We start from the raw sequence: 27,308 nt of genomic DNA, 5'->3' as shown, positions 1-27,308 counted from the left end.
AAAATATTTAACACACAATTTCAATCAGAGGTGGCGGATATGGGTATAACATGGCATTTTAATGCCCCATCTTGGCCTTCAGCGAGCGGTCTTAGTGAAGCAGCCGTCAAAAGTCTCAAATTTCACCTTAAGAGGGTGGTTGGCGAGCAACGATTAACATACGAGGAATATAGTACAATACTAGCTCAGCTGGAGGCTTGCTTAAATTCAAGGCCACTTTGTGCTTTAACAGAAGACTCAGAGGAGCTCGATTATTTGACACCATCACATTTCCTAGCTAGCGGTCCAGTATTATCAATATTTGAAACAGAAAGAGATCTACGAACAAGATTACATTTAGCACAAAAAATATTTCAAGACATATGGAAGAGGTGGCAACATGAATATTTAACAAATTTATCAACGAGAAGCAAGTGGAGACAATCAAAAGATAATATCAAATTAAATGACATTGTAATCATTCATGACAGCAATCTTCCCGCAGGAAAATGGCCTCTAGGGCGAGTGGTGGAGTTGCATCCTGGTAGTGATGGCTACGTGCGTGTGGTCACATTAAAAACTAAAAATGGATATATCAAAAGACCTATAATAAAATTATCAATTTTACCCGTCAATCAAGAAGAAACAGTTTCAAACAATCATTTAATCACGAGAAGGACAAATCAAAAACACAATTTTGCAACCGTCGCAACAACAATTCTTCTATTTTTTATGACATTATTTACAAACACAACCGCCTCATATACTATCACTCCGCTACAAAATAATACTAGTTTAGTTTTCGACGACATTGCAAAAATGCATTTAATAGCAGATGACTGGAGACTCATTGTTTACTACGACATGAACCCGTATTGGCATGGCGACATGGCGTCTCGCAAGTATTTAGAATACTTAGAAACCATCTGTGTTAAGATTAAACAACATTCACATTGCGAAGGTGTCATGTATCAATTAAATCACGAGTACTCCGAGCTACAACATTACAATAGATTGTTGCTAGATCAGCGTCTGGACGGGCACGCGCGCAGACGGCGCGGCCTTATCAACGGTGTAGGTTACGTCGCTAATCAGTTGTTTGGGATACTCGATAGTAACTTTGCCGAACAGTACGAGAAAGATATCGAATTAATTAAAGTAAATCAGCGACACATGGCTAGTTTATAGAAAAATCAAACTTCCATTGTAGAAGCGGAATTTAATCTTATCAAAAGAATTGAATCAGTTATGCAAAATCATCATAAAACCGTTACCAAAAAGTTAAATGAAATCGACATTGCAATGGGCGTATTGCAGTCGGAGATGCAAAACAACACCTATATCAGCGAGTTTACGATGACAGCGCTAATCGTTAATAATATTTTAATTAAACTAAAAAGCATTCAAGGTTATCTATTAGAAACTATTACAGATATATTTAATGGGAAATACAACATACACTTTTTAACCCCCAAGCAACTGCAGGAAGAGTTGAACATAATATCATCCCAATTATCAAAAGATTTATCATTACCCACTGACCCCACGAATCCATCAAGTATTTACAAATTGCTAAAGATCAAAGCTAGACTATCAAAAAAGTTCCTTATATTTGAAATATCAATACCTCTAGTTACTAGAGATACATATGATTTACTCAAGGTCATTGCTATACCAAAACAATTTGGAAAAAATATGATCAGTGTAGTACCTATTAACGAATACCTGGCGCTAAATATCAAGAAAGACTCATACATAATGCTATCAGAGATCGAATTACATGTTTGTGAGAATCAAAACATAGATACAATGTTGTGTCGCATTAACAAGCCTATTTATCATTTTAATAACGAAAAAGATTTATGTAAGAAAGCAGAAAACTCCAACAGCTGTCTAACTGTTGTGAATAAATGCAAGAATATTTTAGTTTCAATCAACAAGCCCAATAAATACTTTTATTTTTGCTGCAACAGTTGCCAGTACAAGATATTATGTGAACGAAAACTTATGGCCATCCAATTAAATAACACCGGAATCATATCAATTGATCAAAATTGTTTGATAAAATCATCTGAATTTTATATTCAAACTTATAGAAAGAAGAACAATATAATATTACAAATAACACCTGATATGAACACATCATTAATATCACCTATCAATAATTTAATAAATTTATCATTAACGGACCTGCCAGCCGATGAGAGTACAAATAATATCACATCAAATATTATCAAGATTGAAGAGCAAATTAACAACATCAAAAATATTGATCCAGTCATCGATGGTATATCTTATCACGATATTCATCACTATGCGATGATTTATCTCGCCATGGTCACTATGCTGATGATCGGTGGCATCTTATTCTGGCGGGCAAGGCGGCGAGCACAGGGCTCACCGTCTCAACAACAGCAGCAGGGGTCTCCCGCGCGAGCTAGGGGCTCGCCACTTCAGCGGCCGTTGGGGCCGGTGGCGCGAGCTAAGGGCTCGCCATTGCAGCATCAAGTGTTAGTGAAAAGTGATAGTGAAAGTGCAAAGAGCAAAAAGTGTGATCGGTCCACTTCCCCAGTTAACACTCTATCAATGTTCAATGTATAATCTCCCCCTGTGTTTAGCATTTAAGATCATAATATATTGTTATATCATCATCATTAGATACAAGTTCTTATTGTTTATCACCTTGTTTAGTTTTAGATCATTATCATATTATCATCATTCATCAATATCATCTTTTTGGCCTGGGAGCATGTACGGGCTAGCCGTACATCCTGACTCAGCGCTTTACACGATCCTATTTCATTACGGTGACAAGAACATCGTCACCCAGTTAGTCTGCGCTCGCGGCTCGTGTAAAGCGCTCGGGGTGTATGCGCTATATCATCTATCAATATCATTATCAACTATCAATTAATATCATCAACTATCAAATATCATTAATCATTTATATCATCATTAGTTTAGAGTATCAATCAACAATAAAGTAGTGATCAAAAGCTATATCTGGTTTTACATCATCCTATCAAACTATCAATCTATCAACTTATCAAATAAAGGAGTGTATGGGATATCATATCATATCAACTCAGCAGCCCATACATTTTATATTTTATAAAGTTTAGTGAAACGACATACCACACCCGTAAGAAAAAAGGTAAGCAATTGTGGTACAATTTTTTTTTGTCCAATTGGGAAATTGTGGGAACGACACAATATAAAGTGCGGCGTGCGCGTGTTTCTCTGTCTGTCTGTCTCTCTCTCATAGAGACAGGAAATTCGTTCCATCCGGGTGTCCCTTGACGCCTCTAGAGTTTTGTTTTCTTTCAATTAAGAAAACGTTAGGTATGGGGAAATAATGACAATATAGCGAGGAGCGTCAGGACCGACAGCGGTACGTACGTGCGGCTGCGGCAGGCGGTAGGGCGCGGCGGGCACGAGGCGCGCCCACACGCGCTCGCACAGCGCGGCCCGCAGCAGGCCCGCCGGCCCGCCGCGCGCACGCAGCGCCGCCAGCAGGCAGCGCAGGCTCGCGATGTGGAACACTCTGCCCGACACATATTCACCATTTTAAATCGCGCTTAGACAATTAGGATGATGCGAGTAGAAGTAAATATATACAGGCGTCTCATTCGCTTAAATACGTTATTTCTGTTCGTCAGTCGGTCGGTGGTCTCGATCGATTCGTTGGACCGGTTAGATATAGTCTCTATCGCCCGTCGTGACATCGATTGTTTGGTTTAGTTAAATGATTCTGAGGTAGTAACGTTTTTGAAATTGTTAGGTCACAGGAGTAATCTGCCGATTTCGAAAATTCTTTGTGAGCCAAATCGGTTATATTTTTTTATCTCGAGTCGACTCAAGCTAGCGGTGAGCATAATATTAGGCGACCGCATAAGTTAATTGAATAATGGACCTCGTCATCTCGACGAGGCCGTCGTTCCGCGGCGCTTGGTCGCGCAGTGCGACGCACAGCTTGGCGACGGAGCGCGGCAGCTCGAAGGGTTCCCGCGGCCGCTCCTCCAGCGCGGCGTGCAGCGGCGACTGCGGGCTCTCCAAGTGCGACCGCGGCACCTGCACATGGATCGTTTCAAAGTTTGCAATTAAAACTGTAACATTTTAAAACAAAAAAATTCTCTTGGGTTGGGGAAAGGTGACGAACCTTGTCGAAAATGAGGGTGAGGAGGGTGAAGGCGCGCACGTAGTCTAGCAGGCAGAGGCGAGCCTGCCGCTCGTGGGGCGCGCGGGGCCGCACGCGCAGCGCGCCCAGCGCCCGCGCCGCCCACGCGCCCGCCAGCGCCGACACGCGCGCGCCGCTGCTGTGCCTGCGCACACAACCACTCGCTTTAGTGCTGGCTTCACTAGTATCATCTAACAAACCAGAGGCGGCTCGTGACAAAATTGTATGGGTGTTCACTTGAAATAAAACAACGAAAATATACACACCGGCACAATTAGCGGAACAAAAAAAAAAGTGAGACTATGAGATAATAACGCATATATTTGACGAAAATGTAATTAGATACAAAATAACAACTTGATTAACATCTTTTAACAACGACTTTGAAAAGTCTTCGTTATTTTTTATTGAAAAATTAAGAAATTTGAAATAAGTGAAATTTTTAGATGATTATGAACCATCACAAAAAAATAAAAAAAGTAAGCATTAAATGATTTGACAATAAAATTAAAGCAAAATTAATAACGTGTGTTTCCCCCTCTTGCTCTGATTACGGTTTCCATTCGTCTGGGCTTGCTACAGATTATGTTATCGATGATTTCTTGAGGCAACCGCTCCCACTTCTCAAGTAATTCGTTTCCAAGTTCATTCAGATTGTTGGAGGGTGGCATTCTGGATTTAACCCTTCTTTTTAGCAAGTCCCAGACATGCTTTATCGGATTCATATCGGGGGAATTTGCTGGCCACTGCATCACCGGTATACCTACGTGGCTCAGATATGCCTGTACCGATTGTGCACTATGAGCACGAGCATTATCTGTTAAGGATTGCGGGGATGATTAAAGATACAAACTTTGATCATTGAAGCGTGCCTTTATTAATCACACAACAACATGGGGAACCTCTTACATCTTGCAGATTACAGACTATATATAAAACTTCCTTCATAACTGACAGTTGACACAGTGTCACAACCAACGCAGTGTTGCTACATACAATATTATATAAATCATTGTTAATCAACACCTCCCCCCAATGATTTATATCAACAGAACTAACATTACCTACAATGAATAAGTAAGAACTAACAAAACAATAATTTGTATTAACCAAAACTAACAAACTAAAAATACACAATGCGAACTGAACTTTATTCCAATCCTAATTTAGGTACAAAATAATTATGGGAGATTTTATTTAACGGTTTCGTAAAAATATCAGCTATTTGTTGCTTTGTAGGTATATACATAACACAAATTTCCTTACATTCTATTTTATGTTTAACAAAGTTGTATTTTACATCCACATGTTTCATTCTTTTTTGATCAGGATTACATACAGAAAATATTGTACTTTTATTGTCTTCATATATGGTAGTGGTATTACAATTAACATCTAACTCATTTAATAATTTCCTAATCCAACAAGCCTCTAGAGTTGCTTCATTGAGAGAGTATAACTCTGCCTCAGTAGTGCTTAAAGCTACAGTGCTTTGCTTTTTGCAACGCCAAATAACACTGTTATCAAATACTTTAAATATATAACCAGTTACAGATTTCCTATCTTTATCTACAGCAAAACTTGCATCAGCATATCCAACTAGTGGTTCGGAATTACAATTCTTAGTATATTTTAAATTATAATTAATGGTACCTTTAACATATCTTAAAATCCTTTTCAAGTATTGCCATAACCTTTCTGATGGTCTAGATTGATATCTTGCTAAATATGAAACAGAAGCACACAAATCAGGTCTTGAACCTACTACAGCATACATTAAAGAACCTATACAAGCTCTGCATTTATGCTCTAAAGAGTAATCAATCGTACAATCATCAAGATTAACATTAACTTCCATGGGTGATTCACTAGTATTTGCTTCAGACATACCAAATTTTGTTAATATAGACTCTAAATACTCTTTCTGGTTAATATACAAACAATCACTATCTTGAATAATATTAATACCCAGATATTTTAAATTTTTAGATCCTAGATCTTTCATTTTAAATTCTGTATATAACATTTCTTTAACATTATTTATCCTTAAATTGTCCTCACCCAAAATTAGTAAATCATCCACATACAACAAAATGTAAATACCATCCTTAAAATATAAACAATAATCACTTTCTGCTCTTTGAAATCCTTTACCCTTCATAAAACTATAAAATTTATTATACCAATTTTTTGAAGATTTTTTAAGACCATACAGTGATTTATTCAATTTCAAAACATAATTTTTATCTATATTTATACCAGGTGGGGGCTTTAAGTATACAACATCATCAATTTCACCATGAAGGAAAGCACCTTTAACATCCATTTGATGAATTAAATAGTTCCTTTGAACAGCTAATGATAAAAGAACTCTGAGAGTTTGTAATTTCAAAACGGGAGAATAAATTTCATTAAAGCTACCTTCCTGTTGAAATCCCCTTGCAACTAATCTAGCTTTATATACATCACCCGCCTTTTTTGTAAAAATCCATCTACAATCAATTAACTTAACATCGTTTGGTTTTTCTACAACTTCCCAAGTTTTGTTATCTTCTAAAGATTTAATTTCCTCATTTACCGCTTCATACCACCTATCCTTATCGTCATAAGAATCTATATCATTATACTTTTCTGGAACATTACCATTAGAACAAGACAAAAATGATGCCATTAATATATCACCTAAATCTGAATCATCAGTAACAAAATCTTGTAAATATTTTGGTTTAGTTTTCTTTCTATTTTCCCTAGAATTAACATTATCTATATTCCTTTCTTCAAATTGTAATGATTCTAAATTATTATCAGAAATTAAAATTTTCTCAGTACTATTGGTTTGGGTTTTATCAGGACTACTACTACCAACCTTCTCCTTCCTATCCGAGATAGACTCCGCATCAATACTAACCGTTTCAGGTGACTCTGAACATGTTTCTTCCCTAAACAATACGTTTCGTTCTATGCATATTCTCCTTTTATTATCATCCCATAATCTATATCCCCCTGGAGCATAACCAACCATTTTCAATTTAATACCACGAGGGTCTAACTTCATTCGGAGTTTTTGAGGAATATGGGCATATGCAGATGACCCAAACATTCTGAAATTAGATACATTAGGACGTCTTCCTTCCCACATTTCAAATGGTGTAACATTAAGAGAAGCAGTGGGACTACGATTAGTGACATATACCGCATATCTCAGGGCCTCGCCCCAAAGCTCTTTAGAAAGTTGTGAATCTAACAATAATGCACGCGCCTTTTCAGTCAGAGTACGATTCATTCTCTCAGCTACTCCGTTCATTTCAGGATTATATGCAGCAGTATACTGCAATACTATGCCCTTTTCATCACAAAAAGATTTAAAATTTCTAGAAATATACTCACCACCATTATCTGACTTTAACTTCAATATACCATGACCAAAATGATTACTAGCATAATTATAATATGTCTTGAAATATTCAAAAACTTCAGACTTGTCTCTTAATAAGTAAACTGCAGTGAAATGGGTAAAATCATCTATGAAAGTAACAAAATATTTATATCCGTCCCACGTAGACGGGCTAACAGAACAAACATCGGTATGTACTAGTTCTAAGGGTTTCCTAGCCTTATACATTCTCCCATTAAAAGGAAGGCGTGTAATATTAGCAAGTATGCATGATTCACAATGTTTATTTTCTAAATTTTTTTCTTTCAAATCAGTTAAACCATCAACCATATTTTTATTTACTAAAGTTTTCAAACTACTATAGCTTAAGTGAGAAAATCTTTTATGCCAAATTTCTACTAAATTATCTTTTGTGTCTGATTTTTCACTATAATAACAATCATTAAATATTACTTCAAATTCTACAAAATAAAGGGATCCTAGTCTATGCCCAACCATAAACAATTCATTGGTTTGTGAGAAAACTTTAACTTCCCCTTCATTGAAGATGATCTTTAAACCATGCTTTTCCATTTTGGAAACAGATATTAAATTTTTCCTTAATTGTGGTACATAATACACATTATTTAATATAATATTAACCTTAAAATCACTTAAATAACATTTTATTTTTCCTATACCAACAGCTTCTAAATCAACATCATTTTTGGCAGCTGAAATTTTAATTGGCTTATCCAGTTTACAATAATTAGAGAATAAATTAATGTCATTTACAAGATGAAATGAACTACCTGAGTCTATAACACATTTAAAACTATTCTTATTCTGCTGTTCAGTGTCAGCGCTAAAGGACATAAAACTTACAAATTTGTTACCTTCAGTATTTTCAGTGCCGGTAAGAAATGACTTTCCTCTACCTCTCCCCTGGGTCTGATGACGAGTAGCCTTACTGTCGTCTCGGCCTCCGTTGTACTTCCAGTCGCCACGTCCACGGCTGTGAAGTCTCCAGTCACCAGTCCTGTGTCGTGCCTGCTGAGTGCTCCTACACTGAAATTTTTTGTGTCCGGGGCGTCCACATCCATAACACAAAAAGATTGAAGAATCAAGGGATTTGATCGCTCCTCTGTTTCGTTTTTCCTCTTCTCCAAGCAGTCTGTTTTTCACAAAGTCCATTTTCAATTCCTCCATAGTTTCCAACGCCGTGATAATGCCTTCATAAGATTTCGGCATGGATAGTAGTAAATAGTTAACCTTTTCTTCTTCCGAGAGCTCACTGCCAGCATCCCCGAGTTGTGCAAATAGCTTTTCCATGTCAATAAAATGTTCCATTAAAGGTTTCCGTTCATCGAATTTCATATCGGATAATTCTCTTCTTATAAATAATTTAGATCGTGTACCTTTCTTCTTAAAGCTGTCTTCCATGCTTTTAATCATTTGATATGCAGATCTGTCCTTCAAGTATTCGAGATGACTGTCGGCGGTTGCCGCTATTATAATAGCCTGGGCTTTAGCTTCCAATTGCTTGTTATTTGTAGATTTACTGAAATCCTCCTTTTCGATCGCCTCTATTGCTCCATTATCCCGCAGGATACTTTTCAATCTAAACTCCCATGCGTTGTAATTGTCCCCCGCGAAAGGGACAATTTGATATTTTTCTTTCGACATTTTGTCCTTTAATATTTATAAATTTACTTTAAAACCGATGGCTTTACTTGGCTGTGTTACTGGGCCCATAACCCTGTTAAGGATTGCGGGGATGATTAAAGATACAAACTTTGATCATTGAAGCGTGCCTTTATTAATCACACAACAACATGGGGAACCTCTTACATCTTGCAGATTACAGACTATATATAAAACTTCCTTCATAACTGACAGTTGACACAGTGTCACAACCAACGCAGTGTTGCTACATACAATATTATATAAATCATTGTTAATCAACATTATCTTGCATTAGAATAAAGTAGTCACCAATAAATGGGGCAAATGGTACAACATGTTCTTCTTAAATGTCTCTGATGTATCTATCTGCTGTCATGGTCCCTCCTGTGACTATCAATAACTCCGTGCGAGCTCTCAAACATATCCCTCCCCAAACCATTATCGAGCCGCCACCATAAGCCACTGTGTGTTCAAAATTAGACTATATTTGGCGTTCTCCTCTGTGTCTCCATATTCGCTGTCTCCCATTGATCTGTTTTAAAAGAAGTCTGCACTCATCAGTAAAGAGAACCTGCTGCCATTCGTTCAAATCCCAGACGATGTTCTCGCGTATCGGTTTCTGTTCCGCTAATTGTGCCGGTGTGTGTACAATAGCGTAAGCAGGATAATTTATTACAAAAAAATGAGCACCACATTATAAATCCATACTAATATTATAAATGCGAAAGTAACTCTGTTTGTCTGTCTGTTACTCAATCACGCCTAAGCTACTGAACCAATTTGCATGAAATTTGGTATGGAGATATTTTGATACCCGAGAAAGGACATAGGCTACCTTTTATTGCGAAATATGTACCACGGGCGAAGCCGGGGCGGACCTCTAGTAATATTATAAATGCGAAAGTGTGTTTATTCGTTTTAATGTGACATGGCCATGGGTAACTTTTGACAGCGGTGAAACGACTCATACTAATGCGAATTTAACATCAGGGGAATCCGCGGGCAAAAAAAAATATATGAATATTGTTTTCAACAAAAATGATGATGAGGATATTGTTCATGAAATTAATAATAATTCCATAATTCCAGGGCCCTGGTGAAAGCGCCCAACGACCGGGCGAGTTTATACGTTCGCTAGCTATGCAGATACTGAGCCATGCGTACGCGCGGCCTGTGGATAGAGAGCATAGCGTACGGGATGTGGGTGGGAATAGGTGGGTGGTTTACTTTAATCAGTCGTAAAAATTTCCAATTTTAGGAAGATGAGAATAATGATTTTAACAATAGTTAGGGAAATTTCGATTAACAGAAAAATTACGATAAGTCAGGAAAAATTTCTATAAGTCAGGAAAATTTCCATGTCGGGAAAATTTCTATATGCTGGAAAATTTCCATATGAAAGGAAAATTTCTATACGCCAGGAAAATTTCTATAAACAAGGAAAATTTCTATACGTCAGGAAAATTTATATAGATAAGGAAAGTTTGTATAAGTCAGGAAAATGTTTATAAGCCAGGAAAATTTCTATACGCCAGGAAAAATCCATAAGTCCATCCATAAGTAAGTAAGGAAAAATTGTATACATGAGGAAAATTTCTATAAGCCAGGAAAATTTCTATCCGTCAGGAAAAATTGTATAAGCCAGGAAAATTTCTATACGTTAGGAAAATTTCTATGCGTTGGGAAAATTTATATACGCCGGGAAAAATTCTATTAGCCAGGAAAATTTCTATACGTCAGGAAAAATCTATAAGTCCATCCATAAGTAAGTAAGGAAATTTGTATACGTGAGGAAAATTTCTATATGCCAGGAATTTCAATCCGTCAGGAAAAATTGTATAAGCCAGGAAAATTTCTATACGTCAGGAAAATTACGATATGTAAGGAATATTTCTATAAGCCAGGAAAATTTCTATCCGTCTGGAAAAATTGTATATGTCAGGAAAATCTATGCGTCGGGAAAATTTATATAAGCCAGCAAAATTTCTATAAGTCTGGAAAATTTCTATACTACAGGAAAATTTCTATACGCCGCGAAAAATTCTATTAGCCAGGAAAATTTCTATACGTGAGGAAAATTTCTATAAGCCAGGAAAATTTCTATCCGTCAGGAAAAATTGTATAAGCCAGGAAAATTTCTATACGTCAGGAAAATTTCTATGCGTCGGGAAAATTTATATAAGCCAGCAAAATTTCTATAAGTCCGGAAAATTTCTATACGCCGGAAAAAATTCTATTAGGGCGCTTGTGCACTACAAGGAATTTTACTGTCCGGCATTCCGATTTTTTACGGTCCGGTGTGGCATGAAAAAACCGATGAATTGCTTGTGCACCTGTCCGTCTTTACTCGGATCAGTGCGATATAGTTGAAGGAAGTTTGACGGTATAATGCTATCGTAAATGATTGTTTTAGCATTTTACATGAAACGAGTAAAAATTAAAGAAGGTGAAATATTATATTACTTCGTTATAACATTTAAAATGCGTGTTAGATAATAATTATAGGTCAATGTATATAAAATAACAATACCGACTTCTCAAATCTCATTGCCAACTAAAAGAAAGTAAAACAAGAGCTTGCTTTCAATTGGCATATGCAGTAAAAAGAGTAAAATCCAAGCAAGTAGGCATTCGAAAACAATTATACCTACAGCTGCAGCGACTCGTAGACACAAAAAACCATCCGGAATAGGGAAAAGTAAAATGTCGGACAGTAAAATTACGTATAGTGCACAAGCTAGTATTTAGATTAATGGCGTGCCATACCGGACCGTAAAAAATCGGAATGCCGGACCGTAAAATTCCTTGTAGTGGACAAACGCCCTTAGACAGGAAAATTTCTATACGTCAGGAAAGATCCATATTCGGGATAATTACCATAAGCCAGGAAAATTTCTATAAGAAAGGAAAATTTCTATACGCCAGTAAAATTTCTATACGTCAGGAAAATTTATATAGATAAGGAAAATTTGTATAAGTCAGGAAAATGTTTATTAGCTAGGAAAATTTCTATACGCCAGGAAAATTTCTATACGTCAGGAAAATTTATATAGATAAGGAAAATTTGTATAAGTCAGGAAAATGTTTATTAGCCAGGAAAATTTCTATACGTCAGGAAAATTTCTCTTTGTGGGGAAAATTTCTATAAGTCAGGAAAATTTCGATAAGTCAATAAAAAATAATATTATAGATAAATTATGATAAAATACGTATTTAAGGCGATAGAAACGATTCAACTATAAATTTATATTTAAACATGGTATGCATAATAAATAACCTTATATTTCGTGTTTCTCAGAAATAATTCAGAAGAGAACTTAATACAACGGTTCCGTGAGATGGGAGAGGAAAGAATAGAATAAATTCGATTGCTCTGGCGGGTCACGAGTGGCCGAGTTGGTCAGGCATCCGCCCCGGAATGGCGCGAAAGGATGCGGGTTCGAGTCCCGCCTCGTGATCGAATTTTTTCTATTTTTTATAAATTTATATGTTTAGAATGGTTTATTAGTAATATCAAATATTAAAATTACTCGTATCGGTCATTATTATTATAAATATGTAATTGGAAAAAAGTTAAACAAATGTGCAGTTCTAACAAAACAAAATGACATATTATTCTATGCCGTAGTCACTAGGTTACGTTGTTGAATTTTGTTGAACTGTCAAATGTTGTCTATTAAAATGGCTCTACTTTAATCGATTTATCTTTCCGATTTCGGCGCGTAAAGAATGCGAATGGAAACCTGAGCAGCGGCACGAGCATCCTGTTGCAGACGCCCAGCGTGCGCGCGTCCCAGCTCAGCGCGTGCACCAGCTCGGGCAGCTCGGCCCCGCCCCGCCCCCCGCCCCCCTCCCCGCCCCCCTCCCCGCCCGCCGCCGCATGCGCCACCGCGCTCATGCACTCTTCGTATGCCGCATCCGCCCACTCGGCTTGGCTCTCGTCTGCGCGTCGTTGTAAAATTATACTCTTTGAATTTACATAAGATCTAAATTAAACTTATTCAATGGTAATTAGTTACATAGCACTCATTTATTTATAAACATGAATAAACATAAATGTCAATTTTTTTTATTGCACACCATGAACTCCATGACATTCGATGAAACCATTATATATATCGATACATAATGAGACATACTATAGCGAGCGGTTACCGTCAGCGCGCGCGGCGAGCAGCGTGAGCGCGGCGCGGCCCGGGCGGCGCGCGGCGGCCAGCAGCAGCGCGCGCAGGCAGGCGGCGCCGCGCGGGGCCAGCTCGCCCAGCCGCGCGCCGCCCGCCGCCGCCGCCGTCAGCCGCAGCGCCGCCCTGCGCACACACGCGACGCGTTACCATACCAAACATATTGCTGCTCTATCTCTATTCATCTACCTATATGTGTATTATTCCAAGTATTTTTTTTATAAAATAACTCGCTCCGTATCTAAATATTATTTAGTATTTATCTTAACTGCTACATCTCTTGTTTGTATAAGCTGATGGTGCTCCAAGTAAATAAATAAATAGTAATATTTTTTAGTCCCCGCGCTGGGCCTCACAGCGTAGGGGGGCGTCCCCCGGGTGGCGGATGGGGGAACGGCCGGTAGTATAGCCTAGCTAGCTACTGGCTAAGTCCGATGGACTCGCCGACCAAAGTAGGATGTGGTCCTCCAGCATTTCGGGGGTTGTGCGGAGGGTTAACACCCCTCCCGCGTAAAAATAATCATGTTACGAAACCGACAAGAAGAGAGAAACGATCTGATCCCAACACCAACGACACACGGCTACGAATAAAGGAAATACGATTTGCTACATGGAATATCAGGAGTTTGTATAGGCCGGGATCCATATACCAGGTCACCAGAGAACTGCACCAATATAGAATCGGCATAGCCGCGTTGCAAGAAGTAAGGTGGCCTGGAAATGGAGAATGCCAGCTAGAAAGCGGTCACACACTATTCTACAGTGGCTCTGATTTTGATAGACATGTCAATGGAACAGGCTTTTTAGTTGACAAACATTTTCTGCCCAACGTGATACAGTTTAAACCAATATCAGATAGAATATCGATCCTGCGACTAAAAACTAAATTTTATAATATCACTCTATTAAATGCGTATGCCCCAACGGAACAGGCACATGACGATATAAAAGACGAATTCTACGAGCAACTAGATCAGGTTTACGATGATATCCCCGGATACGACGCCAAAATTCTCCTCGGGGACCTGAATGCAAAGATAGGACGAGAAGAGGCATTCATGCCCACCATAGGAAAACATAGCAAACATGACAAGTCTAACGATAATGGTACTAGGCTTATCAGTTTTGCGTCATCAAAGTCAATGGTAGTCCAAAGCACTAAGTTTCCCCACAAGGATATACACAAAGGAACGTGGAAGTCGCCGGATGGAAAAACTGTTAACCAAATAGATCACGTCATAATTGACAATAGACACAGGAATATCATAGAAGATATAAGAACATTTAGAGGAGCAGACTGTGACAGTGACCATTATTTGGTGGGCATAAAAGTCAGGGCTAAGATAAAAGTCGCTAAAGCAAGAACTGTAGCACGTGAAGACAGGATTAATGTAGAAGAGATAAGAAATGAATATGTAAATAAAGACTTCCAATTAGAACTGAAAAATAGATTTGACGGGTTAGTGATTTCTGACAACATCGAAGAAGCATGGAACACCATAAAAGAAACAGTGAAGGAAACAAGTCTGAAGGTTCTGGGTAGAAAGAAACGGAAAAACAGAAGGAAATGGGTGACATCAAAGTGTGAAGAGCTCTTGAATGAGAGAAGAAAGCTGAAATTGCAAGCGGAACAGGACAATAAGTGGGAAGAAAAATACAATGAGATATGTACAGAAACTAAAAGGACAATAAGAAATGCAAAGAGAAAATACTTGGAGGATTCAATAACTGACATAGAAAATCTAATCACAGCAAACGAAAGTAGGCACTTTTACCAGAGAATAAGAAATTTCAAAAAAGGCTTCCAGCCTACTTTGCAACTCTTGGAAGACGATGACGGTAATCTGGTCACAGAGCAGGCAACTATTAAGAGCATGTGGAGAGACTATTTCCAAAACCTTTTAAACTGCCCGTCGACTCATCAAGACATAAACGAAACCGAATTCCAAAGCGATGAAGAATCACAGCCATTGACGTACGAAGAAGTGAGGTCCGCTATCATGAGGCTGAAAAACAATAAAGCACCAGGAATTGACAACTTACCTGGAGAGCTGTGGAAATACGGTGGAAGTGTCATACAATCAAAATATTTCGACCTACTACAGAACATCTGGAACGAAGAAAAAATACCAAAAGAGTGGAACGTAGGAGTTATATGCCCGATCCACAAAAAAGGCTCTAGAAAGAAGTGCACAAACTATCGTGGAATAGCGCTACTCCCCACTGCCTTTAAGATCCTGTCCTACGTGTTGCTCAAGAGGTTGGAGCCGTACGCTGAGGCCATAATAGGCGACTACCAGTGTGGATTCAGACGCAACCGAAGTACAGTCGATCAACTCTTCCTCCTCAAACAACTCATGGAGAAAAGGTGGGAGTATGCGCAGGATATCCATATGCTGTTTGTGGATTTCGCTAAAGCGTATGACAGCGTGGACCGCAGCTCAGTTATTACAATCTTACATAATTTTAAAATCCCTACAAAATTAATCAAGATGATACAGGTCGCCACCAAAGAAAGCAGGGCTGTGATAAAGGTAGGCTCGGAGGTTACCGACTCATTTGAGGTGCTCACAGGACTTAAGCAAGGAGATGCGCTGTCACCCATGCTGTTCAACTTAGCACTTGAACACATCATCCGACACATTCTCACACTCGATGGCGGAGTGCAATTAAATGGACAGCATAAGGTGATAGGGTATGCCGATGATCTTGCTTTACTAGGAGGTAGGAAGGAAGAGATAGTGTGTTCCGCACTCACCCTGGAAAGGGAAGCAAAGAAAATAGGCTTGCGAATCAACCACGGCAAAAGCGAATACATGCATATGCGCCGATACAAAAACAGCAGGATACCTAGGATCGACCTGTTAGTAGGAGACACTGTCTATAAAGGTGTGGACAAAGTTAAATACCTGGGATGCACTGTGACCGATACGTACACGAGGGAAGAGGAAATTGATATAAGAATACAAAATACCCTCCGCTGCAGTGCAGCCTTACATAAAATACTGGTGTCGAAGATCCTCAGCAGACGAACAAAAATCTTAATCTATAAAACCATATTAAGACCTATATTAATGTACGGCTGTGAGACATGGACACTAACACAAAAGGAAGAAGGCAAGCTCCTAGTCACTGAGAGGAAGATCTTGAGAAAGATGTTTGGGCCAGTGCTAACTGAAGAAGGAATTTGGAGGAGGAGGAAAAACTTGGAACTTGAAGACCTAATGGCTGAGCCAAATATCATCGGTGAGATTAAATCGCAAAGACTCCGATGGCTCGGCCATGTAGAAAGAATGGGGGAAGATCGAGCAGCGAAACGAGCGTACCTGGGACGGCCATCTGGACGCCGTCCGGTTGGGCGTCCTAGGTACCGCTGGAAAGACGAAATCGCCAAAGACCTGCGCACCCTCCAAATCGAAAACTGGCAAGAGATGGCGCAGGATAGAGTAAAATGGAGGCTCTTATTGTCGGAGCCCAAGACTCACTTTGGGTCCCTGCGCCACTCCAGTAAGTAAGTAAGTAAGTAATATTTTTTATCTATTGTAAGACGTAACTTTTGAATTAATATCCCACCAAAAACATAAATGTAAAATTTGGAGCCGAGTTCAATCGTTGACTTAATTTGCCAAAAAAAGAAATGAGATCTAAATGTGTGCCAAGTTCTGCAGACAGTCCAGAAATTTATTTACAAAGATGTATTAAGTTCTTAGGTTGACTGAAAACTCAATTGTTTTATTTTCCCTTAAAGAACAATCTTTATTCCAAAATATAACTTTTTTAATTTGAACAATATAATTATTTTCACAAAGCAAACAACTAATGACCTTTTGAACCCCATAATTTGATGAGGCTAGTTTTACATACTGTTTAAAATTTGTGAGGTTCTAAAAACAATTGAGTTTTCAGTCAACCTAAGAACTTAATACATCTTTGTAAATAAATTTCTGGACTGTCTGCAGAACTTGGCACACATTTAGATCTCATTTCTTTTTTTGGCAAATTAAGTCAACGATTGAACTCGGCTCCAAATTTTACATTTATGTTTTTGGTGGGATATCATTACTTTTTGTAGGTACAGAAAATTACTCTGCATATTTGATTTACTTTATGAATAAGTATAATACTTTTTATATAGGATTTTTTTTATTTTTTCTTGCGGTTTCTCTGTATGGTTTGTTTAGTATTATTTTCTATATTTTCTTATATGTTATGAATGTCAGCGCACATTGCCCCGTCATTATCTGCAATTTTTTAAACTCGTTTTCTGTTTAAAAGATTACATGATTTTCTAAACATCCAGCGTGAATTTGTACACACACTAGACAAGATGCAAAGACACACCAAGATGCAAAGATCGTTGTAGAAGAATCGTCGCCTTACTCCATGACGTTACGGTATTGCCTTGACGCGATCTTGAAATTTTACTCTAAACGCGCCTAAAGATGTTTCACTTATATTAATATTACGCAAATTAAATCATTTCGACCTTCGACGAAGCCTTCTTCCATTACACCATTTATGGTAATTATTTTTGCATGCTTGTATTGGCTGAACATGTTTGTGCTTTATTAATATAATTGTATCACCATTGAATACCATGTTTAAAGCAAAATAAAGATTTTATTTATTTATTTATTTATTTACACTGAAATTAAAACTAAACTAAACACTCATAAATAAAGAATAAATAAATGTGAATATGTAAAATTATATATTATTTTTAACTGTATGAGCAATATTATTTTTATTACAATTTTCTTTTATTTTACGTTTAATAACAGTCTTGAATAAAGAAATCATGCAATCGAAGTAATCCGCCCTAGCGATACTAGCGCGAGTGAGTGTGATGTCAGAGGCGCTTCGAATCTACAGATGTTTCGTCCTAAAATATGTAAACTTCAATAATCTATATCTCAGTCATTTATTGATGGATTTCAAAATTTTTTTCGGCCACTGATTAGTTTTGATCTATTTTTTAAGACTAGTAAGGTGAATATACTATTTTCTATTTTTTTAAACTTTTCCATTTTTCCATACAAACAAAATTAATGTCATTGAATAAAAAATTAAATACAAATAAATTCAGTATTTTCTGATTTTTTCCTTTGTACACTCACTATTACCTAGTTGATTGCAAAATTTGAACTTTCTAGGTCATCTGGAAGTGGGTTAGGTTTTGTATATGTCTATAAGTCAGTCAGTCTTAAAAATTGCGATTTTTGGATATTAATATCTACGCAACTGTTTAATCTGTATTTATGAAATTTAAGGTTCTTGTTTATCTTGAGGTCCTCTTGATATGTACCAAATTTGGTTTATTTAACTTAAATAGTTTTCGAGTTATAAGGGGGTGAAAAGTGGCTCGAAATGGTTCGTGTAAATATACACACGGCTGCTGCTCGCCAGTTCTCTTCGCTTGAACTCGGCTTGACACGCTGCCGCGTGTCTAGATTTTTGTGGATGAATACTATTTCCTGTCAAAACATATTTAGCTGTCGAAAACTATAAATTGCCGCTTTCCTTTGAATCGTGGCGCATTCGTACGAATCGGGCCTACGGGCTCGGACGTTGTTTATACGACGTTTGACCCAACTACCCTCACTTTGCTAATAGTCGTTGACTTGCTGCGATTTGTTATCAACTACTTACATCAATTAGGTAGCTTTATAGAATCACAGTACAGTCTTATTACATTCAAACAACAAATGAGCGCTCACAATAAAAAAATGAAATATTAAAAAGGCATAATATGAAAAATCATATTATTTTAGTATAATAGGTAATGTGGCCTGTAGGTTACAATTTAAGCGCTTAATCGATATTGTATATTTAGCTGTCGTTCAAGAAATCTTTCGAGGACAGGCTTCAAAGTACATGAAGCGAGCGAAACCTTTTAAACTTACCTCAGAAGCACTTCTGGTTCAACAATGTACCGTTACGCTATCGTAATAAAAAGTAACTAACTCGTAGGATTCCCCCTCGGGCACGTACTGCAGCAGCAGGAGGCGGTGCTGCAGCGGCGTGTCGGGGTCCGCCGCGGCGCGCGCGGCCCAGCGCAGCGCCGCGCTCCCCGCGCCCGCTCCCCCCGCACCGCCCGCACCCGCCACAACTATGTGTCGCTGGTCAAATGTGCTGTCGAGCTCGAACGTCGGCCATACCTTTCAATTGAATATACAATAATTATAGCAATCTATATGTATATTTTATATGTTCAGTTATATGTAGTTTTTATATTTTGTGACGTAATTTATGTAGTTATTATAATAATAACCGACTAAAAAAATATATATCGGTGACTCGAATTGTGTTTATTACATAAATAGTGAGGCAAAAGTAAAATATTGAATGTAATGAACCTGCTCGATGAAATGTAAGATTGTCTGTTGGTCACAGTGAGTATGGGCGGCGGCGGCGGCGTGCAGCACGAGGTCGGGCAGCGCGGCGGGCGGCAGGCGGCGCGGCGCGGGCCCGGCCAGCACGCACGCGGCCAGCACGGCGCCGGGCAGCTCGCGCTCCGCCCCGCTCCCCCTGCCGTACGTGTCTGTAGAGTTTTGAACTTTTACAAAGTGAACGTAGACATTACTACAGACGAAACTTTGACACTTTGACACATAAAATATTACCATCAGATTTTTTAAAAACGATTTATTTTTGTCGCGTAAGAACCACAGCACAGTTCTTTGGCATATTATGATAATTATATGCAGTTATATATTTTGTAAAATTAAATTGTAATATAATTCTTATCTATACTAATATTATAAAGCTGAAGAGTTTGTTTGAACGCGCTAATCTCGGGAAGTACTGATCCGATTTGAAAAATTCTTTCGGTGTTAGATAACTCATTTATCGAGGAAGGGAAGGCTATATACCATCACGCTACGACCAACAGGAGAGGAGCCACGGGGGTGAAACCGCGCGGAGCGGCTAGTCTATTATATAATTCTTGCCGGTTCTTCTCCGTAGATACTGCTTTCCGAATCGGTGGTAAATGTTATAAATATGTAGGTAATGACGTATCAAAAGTGCTTCTAGAAGAAGTCTAATTGAATAAATAAATGTTTGAATTTGAGTTTAAAGGAGGAATTTAAAAGGTATAGCCCTTTTAAATTCCTCCTTTAAACTCATATTAAACGCATTTTTTTTTTTACTTTATATCTACACTAGCTATGCCCCGCGGTTTTACCGGTTCAAACAAACAAATTCTTCAGCTTTATAATATTAGTAATAAATAAATCGATCACTCAAAAAAATTAAACGCAGATTCGGTTTATTAGCAGTCGGACCAAATTATTTCGCCTCAAACGAGTGTTTCGCGATCAAAATCGAAACACTTAGATCTACATGACGGGGTTTTAAACAGAATTGTAAGATTAGTCATTCGTATCCGTCGGCTGAACCTCGTCACCTTCCAGGAGAGCGGTCAGTTGTTCGGAGGACATGAAGCGCAGCGCGACGTGCGCCAGGTCGGCGAGCGCGGGCGCGGCGGGGCGCGCGGGCGCCGCGGCCGCCAGCGCCAGCCAGCGCGGCGCCGCGCGCCCCGCCCGGCCCGCGCCGCGCGCGCCCGCCCCGCGCAGCCCGAACGCCTCCAGCAGCCCGCGCAGCGCGCTCACGGCGCTCTCGTGCGCCGCGCTCGGCGAGCCCGCCTCCAGCCCCGCCGCGATGTCGTCCAGCGGCATGCGGTCTATCCGCTCCTCTAGGCGGTCTGCGAGCCGCCGCGGGACGCCGCCCGCGATGAACCCGAGCGCTCGGAGACACGTCGAGAGTTTCTCTTTCACCGCCCAGACGATGTCGACGGGTGTCGATTCGACGACTCGGCAGAGAAACGTCACGATATCCTGAAATTAACAGTCAAACGTGAACGAATTCCACGTGTCAAGACGCGCTCGTAAAAATTTGTTTTATTTTTGTATCGCATATTTTTATAGAAAACTAGCTGACCCGACGGCAGACAGACGTTGTCCTGTCTTAATTACGAATATGAACGGTCAAAAGCGTAAAGGTTTCAAATTATTAAATAGCGCCATCTATTGCATACTTATCTATTCAACGGATGTCACCATATTTAAGAATGTTTTAGAGACTAACAGATAAGTGTGATTGTCAAATAATAATTGGCAATAAAATAATATTGCGCCTATAAACTGTGATGTATATCTTTCAAGTTAGATCAAACTGCACACGGGGTGCAAATCTAATTTAAAATCGGTTCTGTAGATTTGGACTCCATCGCGGACAAACAAAGTGAAACATGCTTTTTATATTTTAAAGATAAATAAAAACGGAAAACGATGTGATGAAGTCGTTCATACGATACAATAAATATGTGCCTTTGCTAAATTTACTATTTTATACATTTTTCTTTACTTCTATTCTTAACAAAACAAAATTAAAAAAAACCCACCTCACAGTATTTTTATAGTTATTATTTTTAAAATCTAAACTAGCACAGAAAAAAAATAGTATATCACTACATAGTATAAAACAAAGTCGCTTTCTCTGTCCCTATGTCCCTGTATGCTTAAATCTTTAAAACTACGCAATGGATTTTGATGCGGTTTTTTTTAATAGATAGAGTGATTCAAGAGGAAGGTTTTAGTATATAATTTATTAGATTTTAGACAAAGTGGGCGAAGCCGCGGGTGGTAAGCTAGTGTACTATAATTATGAATGACGTCATTAAGCGTCGCGTCACCACGGCATGCGTTGCCACGCCGGAAATAGATGTTGGGGATTTAGATGTTTCACATCAAAAAGATGAATGAAGACCACAATATTTCACGCATTCTTCATCTGCTCTACTGCATTCTATTTGATGTTGGAACACCAATCTATCTAAAGGAGAGATTTAAATTTCTTTGTTCCAATAGCCTTGTGTTGAGATCTGCATATAATCTCTCTCTTTTGATTCCATCTCATCATTCAGATTTCTATCATTCCTCTTTCACAGTACGTGCTATAAATCTTTGGAATGCTTTACCTAATACAATAAAACACGCCCAAACAATATCTTCCTTTGATAGATTGGTTAAAAATTATTATCTTTCGCTGTAACGTCATTTGTATTTATATTTCTAACTCGCACATACTAAATATATATATACTAAATATATATATTTTTATGTATATATATATATATATATAGATATCTCCACGGGCACTATGTTGATCAAACGTGCCATATAGTTAGTAATTATTTGATCCGTTTTCACTTGTTGATCCGGTTGGTATTTGTGGATCCATTGCCACACCACCGTCCGTATGTGGATCCGAACGGAGCCACAAGTGTAACCATCAGTAATAATAATAATTACGTGCTTTTTATACAAATCCACCTTTTTTGCGTTTAAGCTCTTGTTGATCCGATTCAAATGAGCCAATCAGAGCCCACCGAGCTCAGCCATTGGTCGCTTGCGGCCTTAGCCATTTGAAGGTTTAAAGACATTTATTTCCGTTATAGAAACGTATGTTGCCGTTCGCCTTCCATAATTTGTTCGGATCTTCGGGAGGGCAAGATAGCTAGCTCGTCTATTAGGATAGTGGCGATTTGATGTTGAGATTATAATATTTGTATTTATGTTTTTATGTAGCGCTTTGCGGATGAACATACACGTATTATAAAAGTATAATTGTTTTAAATTCATTATTTTAGTGTCGTCGTAGATTTTATTTGTAGAAGTTAAAAAAGGATAGTTAAAGATAGTTTTAATAATTTTATTTTGTAAAATTTGGAGTGGCGCTAATTTATTTTTGTAAGCACTCCCCCAGACTTCTATTAAATACATTAGGTGCGGCTTTACTAACGTGTTGTAGATGGTGTGGCGTAATTTATGAGGTATGCAAGAAGTAATATGTATTACGCAGAGATCTAAGAAGTGCTGATAATTTATTTTTTAGATAGTCGATGTGATAATTCCATTTCAGAGAGCTGCCGATTCGCAAATCTAGGTAATTTCTCGTGGGTTTTATCTTCTAATACAACACCGTTAATTTTAAATGGAGCGTATGGTGGAATAATTTTGTTATGAGCTTTGAATTTAGATATATTTATTTTTAGGAGATTGCATTGAAACCATTTATTTAATCCGTCATCCGTCATCCGCATAAAGTGTTAGGAGACCATTTAGCTTTAAATCTTGTAAATTATTAATATAAATTAAAAAAAGCAATGGGCCTAGAATCGAACCATGTATGCCACATGTAATTGGTAAGGGAATGCTATCGTGGTTATCTATTTTAACTATTTGTGAAATATTTCGATTTTTTAAATATGATTTCAGAATATCTAGTGCTTTACCATTAATGTTAATTTCTTTATTAAAAGTTCGTGAGAAACGGTATCGACGGCCTTTTGTAGGTCAATAAACACTCCCAAAACTATATTGTTTGCGTCAATGTTCTGTTTTATTTTAATAGTTAGGTCCATAGTCGCTGACAGAGTGTTACTTTTTGGCTTAAATCCGTATTGACGCACTGAAATAAAATTAAATGAGTCTAAATATTTTTCTAATCTCGTGTGTAAAATCTTCTCCAATATTTTTGACAATACTGGCAAAACCGAAATTGGCCTATAGTTACCAGGATCAAATTTTGAGCCACTCTTATAGATAGGAGTTACCTTCGCTATTTTTAACGAGTCCGGAAAACGTCTTTGAATTATGGCTTGGTTAAAACAGTCGCTTTAGGTATGATTTAATTTTTCTTTGATGCATTTAATTGCTATTGTAGTAATACCATCAAGACCTGTACTACAGTTTGAAGTAAGTTTTTAAGCTTATTTATAATTATATATTTTTACTGGCTTCGGTAGGTCTGAACTTATTAGTGAGGTAATTTTTAAAATTTCGTAGTTGTCTTTAGATTTCCTCTCCTCTGAGTTATAAGATGTCAATTCTGGAAAACCAGCAAAAATTACATTTTTTTCGCGGCTCTTTCTGTCCCGTAGTTCCTTGATTTTTTTTTTTTTTATTATACAAGAGGCGTCGCCCATAGGCACCAGCAATGCCAGGGACATTATTAGTGCGTTGCCGGCGTTGTGCGTTGATTAAGTTTTAATTTATATGAAGTTGATTTTTAGACGTAAAACCCGATGTGTTGGCTCATGGCTGACTGATTTATTGATTGAAGATTTAATTTCAGTAATTTTATTTTACTCTCACCCTGGTTTATCTGGGATTCTAATTGAGAAATAGTACTCTTCAATATGTTTTGTTCAGTAATTATCATACATGGTGATGACTTAATTTCATTGATTTGATTCGTATTTTGGCGAATTAAATTCAAAGATTGTTCGTTGGACGATTTAATTTCGGTAATTTGTGTTTTTACCTCAGAAATGTTTTCATGAATTTTGTTTACTATTTTGTTCATTTGAGCATACATATTTTTCAAGTAATGTACTAATACGGCTCAACTCCGACCGAATATCCTTCATATCATCACTAAATCTGCAATCTTGTTCTAGCGGTTGTTTCCGTTTTCTGTAAGTAATTTGAGTATCAGTTGGCGTAGAACTCGTAGAAAACGAACTTAGCTTCGATAGATACGGATGCGATCCACCGGTAGTACCCACTGCACCACTGCTGGTTAAACGTGTTGGCGATCTGCGTACTCTCATATTTCCTCCGCAATGGATAATTTGTGCAGGAATATGAGTCGTCATTTGTTTGACCTAAATCTAACATTTTAATTATTTTATCAGATTGATATCAGAATCAGGGCAAAGGCGAACGCTACACGTCAATAAATATTATGATAATTATCTTGATATTTACTGATGATTCAAGAGGTAGGTTGTTATTTGTAGGATGCATACTACTTGAGAATTATCACCGTCACTGTATGACGAAAGGTTCGTCCAAATATCTATCTTTTTAGGATTCCATATTTTTAGTTTCACAACGTTTTCTATAAGTTTCAATTGAATTACGGTCGACTTCTTCAACTTCCATAAAACTCAGGAGATTTTTGCTAGCCCTAATTTCATATCTCCATGTCAATGCCATGCAAGTGCATATAAATGGAACAGATCAACATACGACTTATGATTTGGTATATAAAACGGAGTCAAGAAGTGTTTGAGCATTTCAAAATTTGAACCGTTACGGAGTCGAGTTCGTCTAGTCTAGGCGGATTTAGCAATGTATGGAACATTATACCTAACTATAATATGTTTGTGTACGGAGCCAACAAATACTGTACTGTTTACGAAAAATTAATCTACGTTACTTAATATACAGTTTCGTTATGTCGGATCAAATAAAGTTGTAATTTTGATAATATAAATGGATCTGATCAACATACGACTTTGGATTTGGTATATAAAACGGAGCCAACAAGTGTTTATGGGTTTCTGAATTTTGGCCGTTACGGAGTCGATTCAGTTCGAGATCATAGCAATAAAAATGTTGAGTATATCAATTTCTCCATGAATACGTTTGGCAACGTCGCCCAAACATTTGCGCCGTTGCCATTCCGGGCAAGATCTATGCAACCGGAGTCGAGTAATATGGGGGAAAAGGTGGAGTCAGGAATGCACGAGAGTCGGGCTGGATCAACTTAGTGCCCAAGTTGGTATTTATATATATATATATATATATATTTTTATGTATGTATGTTTTATTATAATATGTATGTATGTTTGTTATATATTATCTATATGTTTTATATTATATGTTATTTATTATTTTATCTATAGGTACTTATTTAATTAAGTTACGCTTGCTTTGTTTTACACCTCCAAAATTATAATCTTCCAGCATTTCCTTGATCACAGGTTGTCTGGTAGAAATCACTTGTTAGTGATAAGACCGCCTATTGTACAATAATCCTATTTGCTGTTATTCTTTTGTATTGTTTTATTTGGTGTACAATAAAGAGTTTATTATTATTTATTATTATTATATTTTCAAAAAGCAAAAAATGGGTACTTGTATTTTTGATTTAGTTTTGACTTTTGATTGATATACAAAAAAAAGTACCTAAAAATTCAAATGTTGTCAATTGTGAACATTCAAATTTAACTAGATGGGTAGAAAAAAAAATAAAAGATCACCCACCTCCAATTTGAATTCAACTAACGTCTCGACGTTTCGAGTTATAAAAACGAACGCTTCGTTCAAAAGACTGCAATCGCCGAACGCGTCCTCGTCGACGGTCGAAATCTTCTTCAATATAGCGAAGTCGCTTCTGACGCACGCTTCGCGGCTCAGATCCGAAGCGCCGGACCCGCATTCGAGCTCGTCGACGGCGCCCAGCACGTGAGCCAGTTCGCTCTCGTCGTCGATCGCATCGAAGATGACGTCCACCATGTTCGGGGGCGCTTCGAGAGCCCGGCCGGCCGCCTCGGCCAGCGCGAGGGCCGCCGCGTAGAGCGCGCGGGGCGGCTGCACGGTCGGCGGCCGCGCGCGGCGCAGCAGCGTGGCCGCGGCGGCCCGCCGCAGCGCGGCCAGCGGCGCCGGCGCGAACAGCGGCAGGCGGTCGGCGAGCAGCGCGGCGGCGGCGCCCAGCGCGCGCGGCGCCCCGCGCAGCGCCGCGCGCACCGCGCCCGGCAGGTGCCGCTGGCACACTTCGTTGTCTTCCTTCGCCGCTTCTAGCAGCGCCTCCAGGGCTTCGAGTCGACCTTGCGCATTGAGAGCTGAACGTTGCGACGCATATATTAATGCAAAATATAAATAGATAACGCATTGGACTTAAAAAATATATAAGAAAAGGCGTGCAACTCACTCGCGTGGTCGGCGTGTGCGGCGTGTGCGGCGTGCAGCGCGCGGGCGAGCGCGGCGGCGCCGGGCGGGCGGCGGGCCAGCGCGCGCAGCAGCGGCCGCAGCGCCGCCCGCGTCGCGCTGTTCTCGCACCGCTCCATATACTGCGGGACGGTTACGTGTTGCATGCGCATATTTGTATGTTTCCACAT

The 27,308-nt window shown here is 38.6% G+C and overlaps 1 protein-coding gene and 1 non-coding gene across 2 annotated transcripts in view; one reads left to right on the top strand and one right to left on the bottom strand.

Annotated features, from left to right (window-relative positions):
• The window catches only part of LOC123699339, a 33,111-nt gene extending 6,029 nt beyond the window's left edge, over nucleotides 1–27,082 (bottom strand). The window contains exons 1-8 of the mRNA XM_045646266.1: nucleotides 27,079–27,082; nucleotides 26,455–27,032; nucleotides 20,805–21,234; nucleotides 19,753–19,937; nucleotides 19,361–19,554; nucleotides 4,139–4,301; nucleotides 3,893–4,050; nucleotides 3,379–3,523 (exon numbers count right to left, since the gene is read on the bottom strand). Of these exons, the coding sequence (XP_045502222.1) occupies nucleotides 3,379–3,523; nucleotides 3,893–4,050; nucleotides 4,139–4,301; nucleotides 19,361–19,554; nucleotides 19,753–19,937; nucleotides 20,805–21,234; nucleotides 26,455–27,032; nucleotides 27,079–27,082 (1,857 nt within the window). The remainder of the gene's footprint in view (nucleotides 1–3,378; nucleotides 3,524–3,892; nucleotides 4,051–4,138; nucleotides 4,302–19,360; nucleotides 19,555–19,752; nucleotides 19,938–20,804; nucleotides 21,235–26,454; nucleotides 27,033–27,078) is intronic.
• Trnap-cgg lies at nucleotides 12,597–12,673 on the top strand. The gene is given in 2 exon segments: nucleotides 12,597–12,633; nucleotides 12,638–12,673. It is a non-coding gene; the product is annotated as a tRNA-Pro (tRNA).
• Nucleotides 27,083–27,308: the final 226 nt, after the last annotated feature.

The sequence above is a fragment of the Colias croceus genome, chromosome 17, assembly GCF_905220415.1.
Source record: "Colias croceus chromosome 17, ilColCroc2.1".
Classification (NCBI taxonomy): Eukaryota; Metazoa; Arthropoda; class Insecta; order Lepidoptera; family Pieridae; genus Colias; species Colias croceus.
This window is presented reverse-complemented; position numbering and strand designations above follow the sequence as displayed.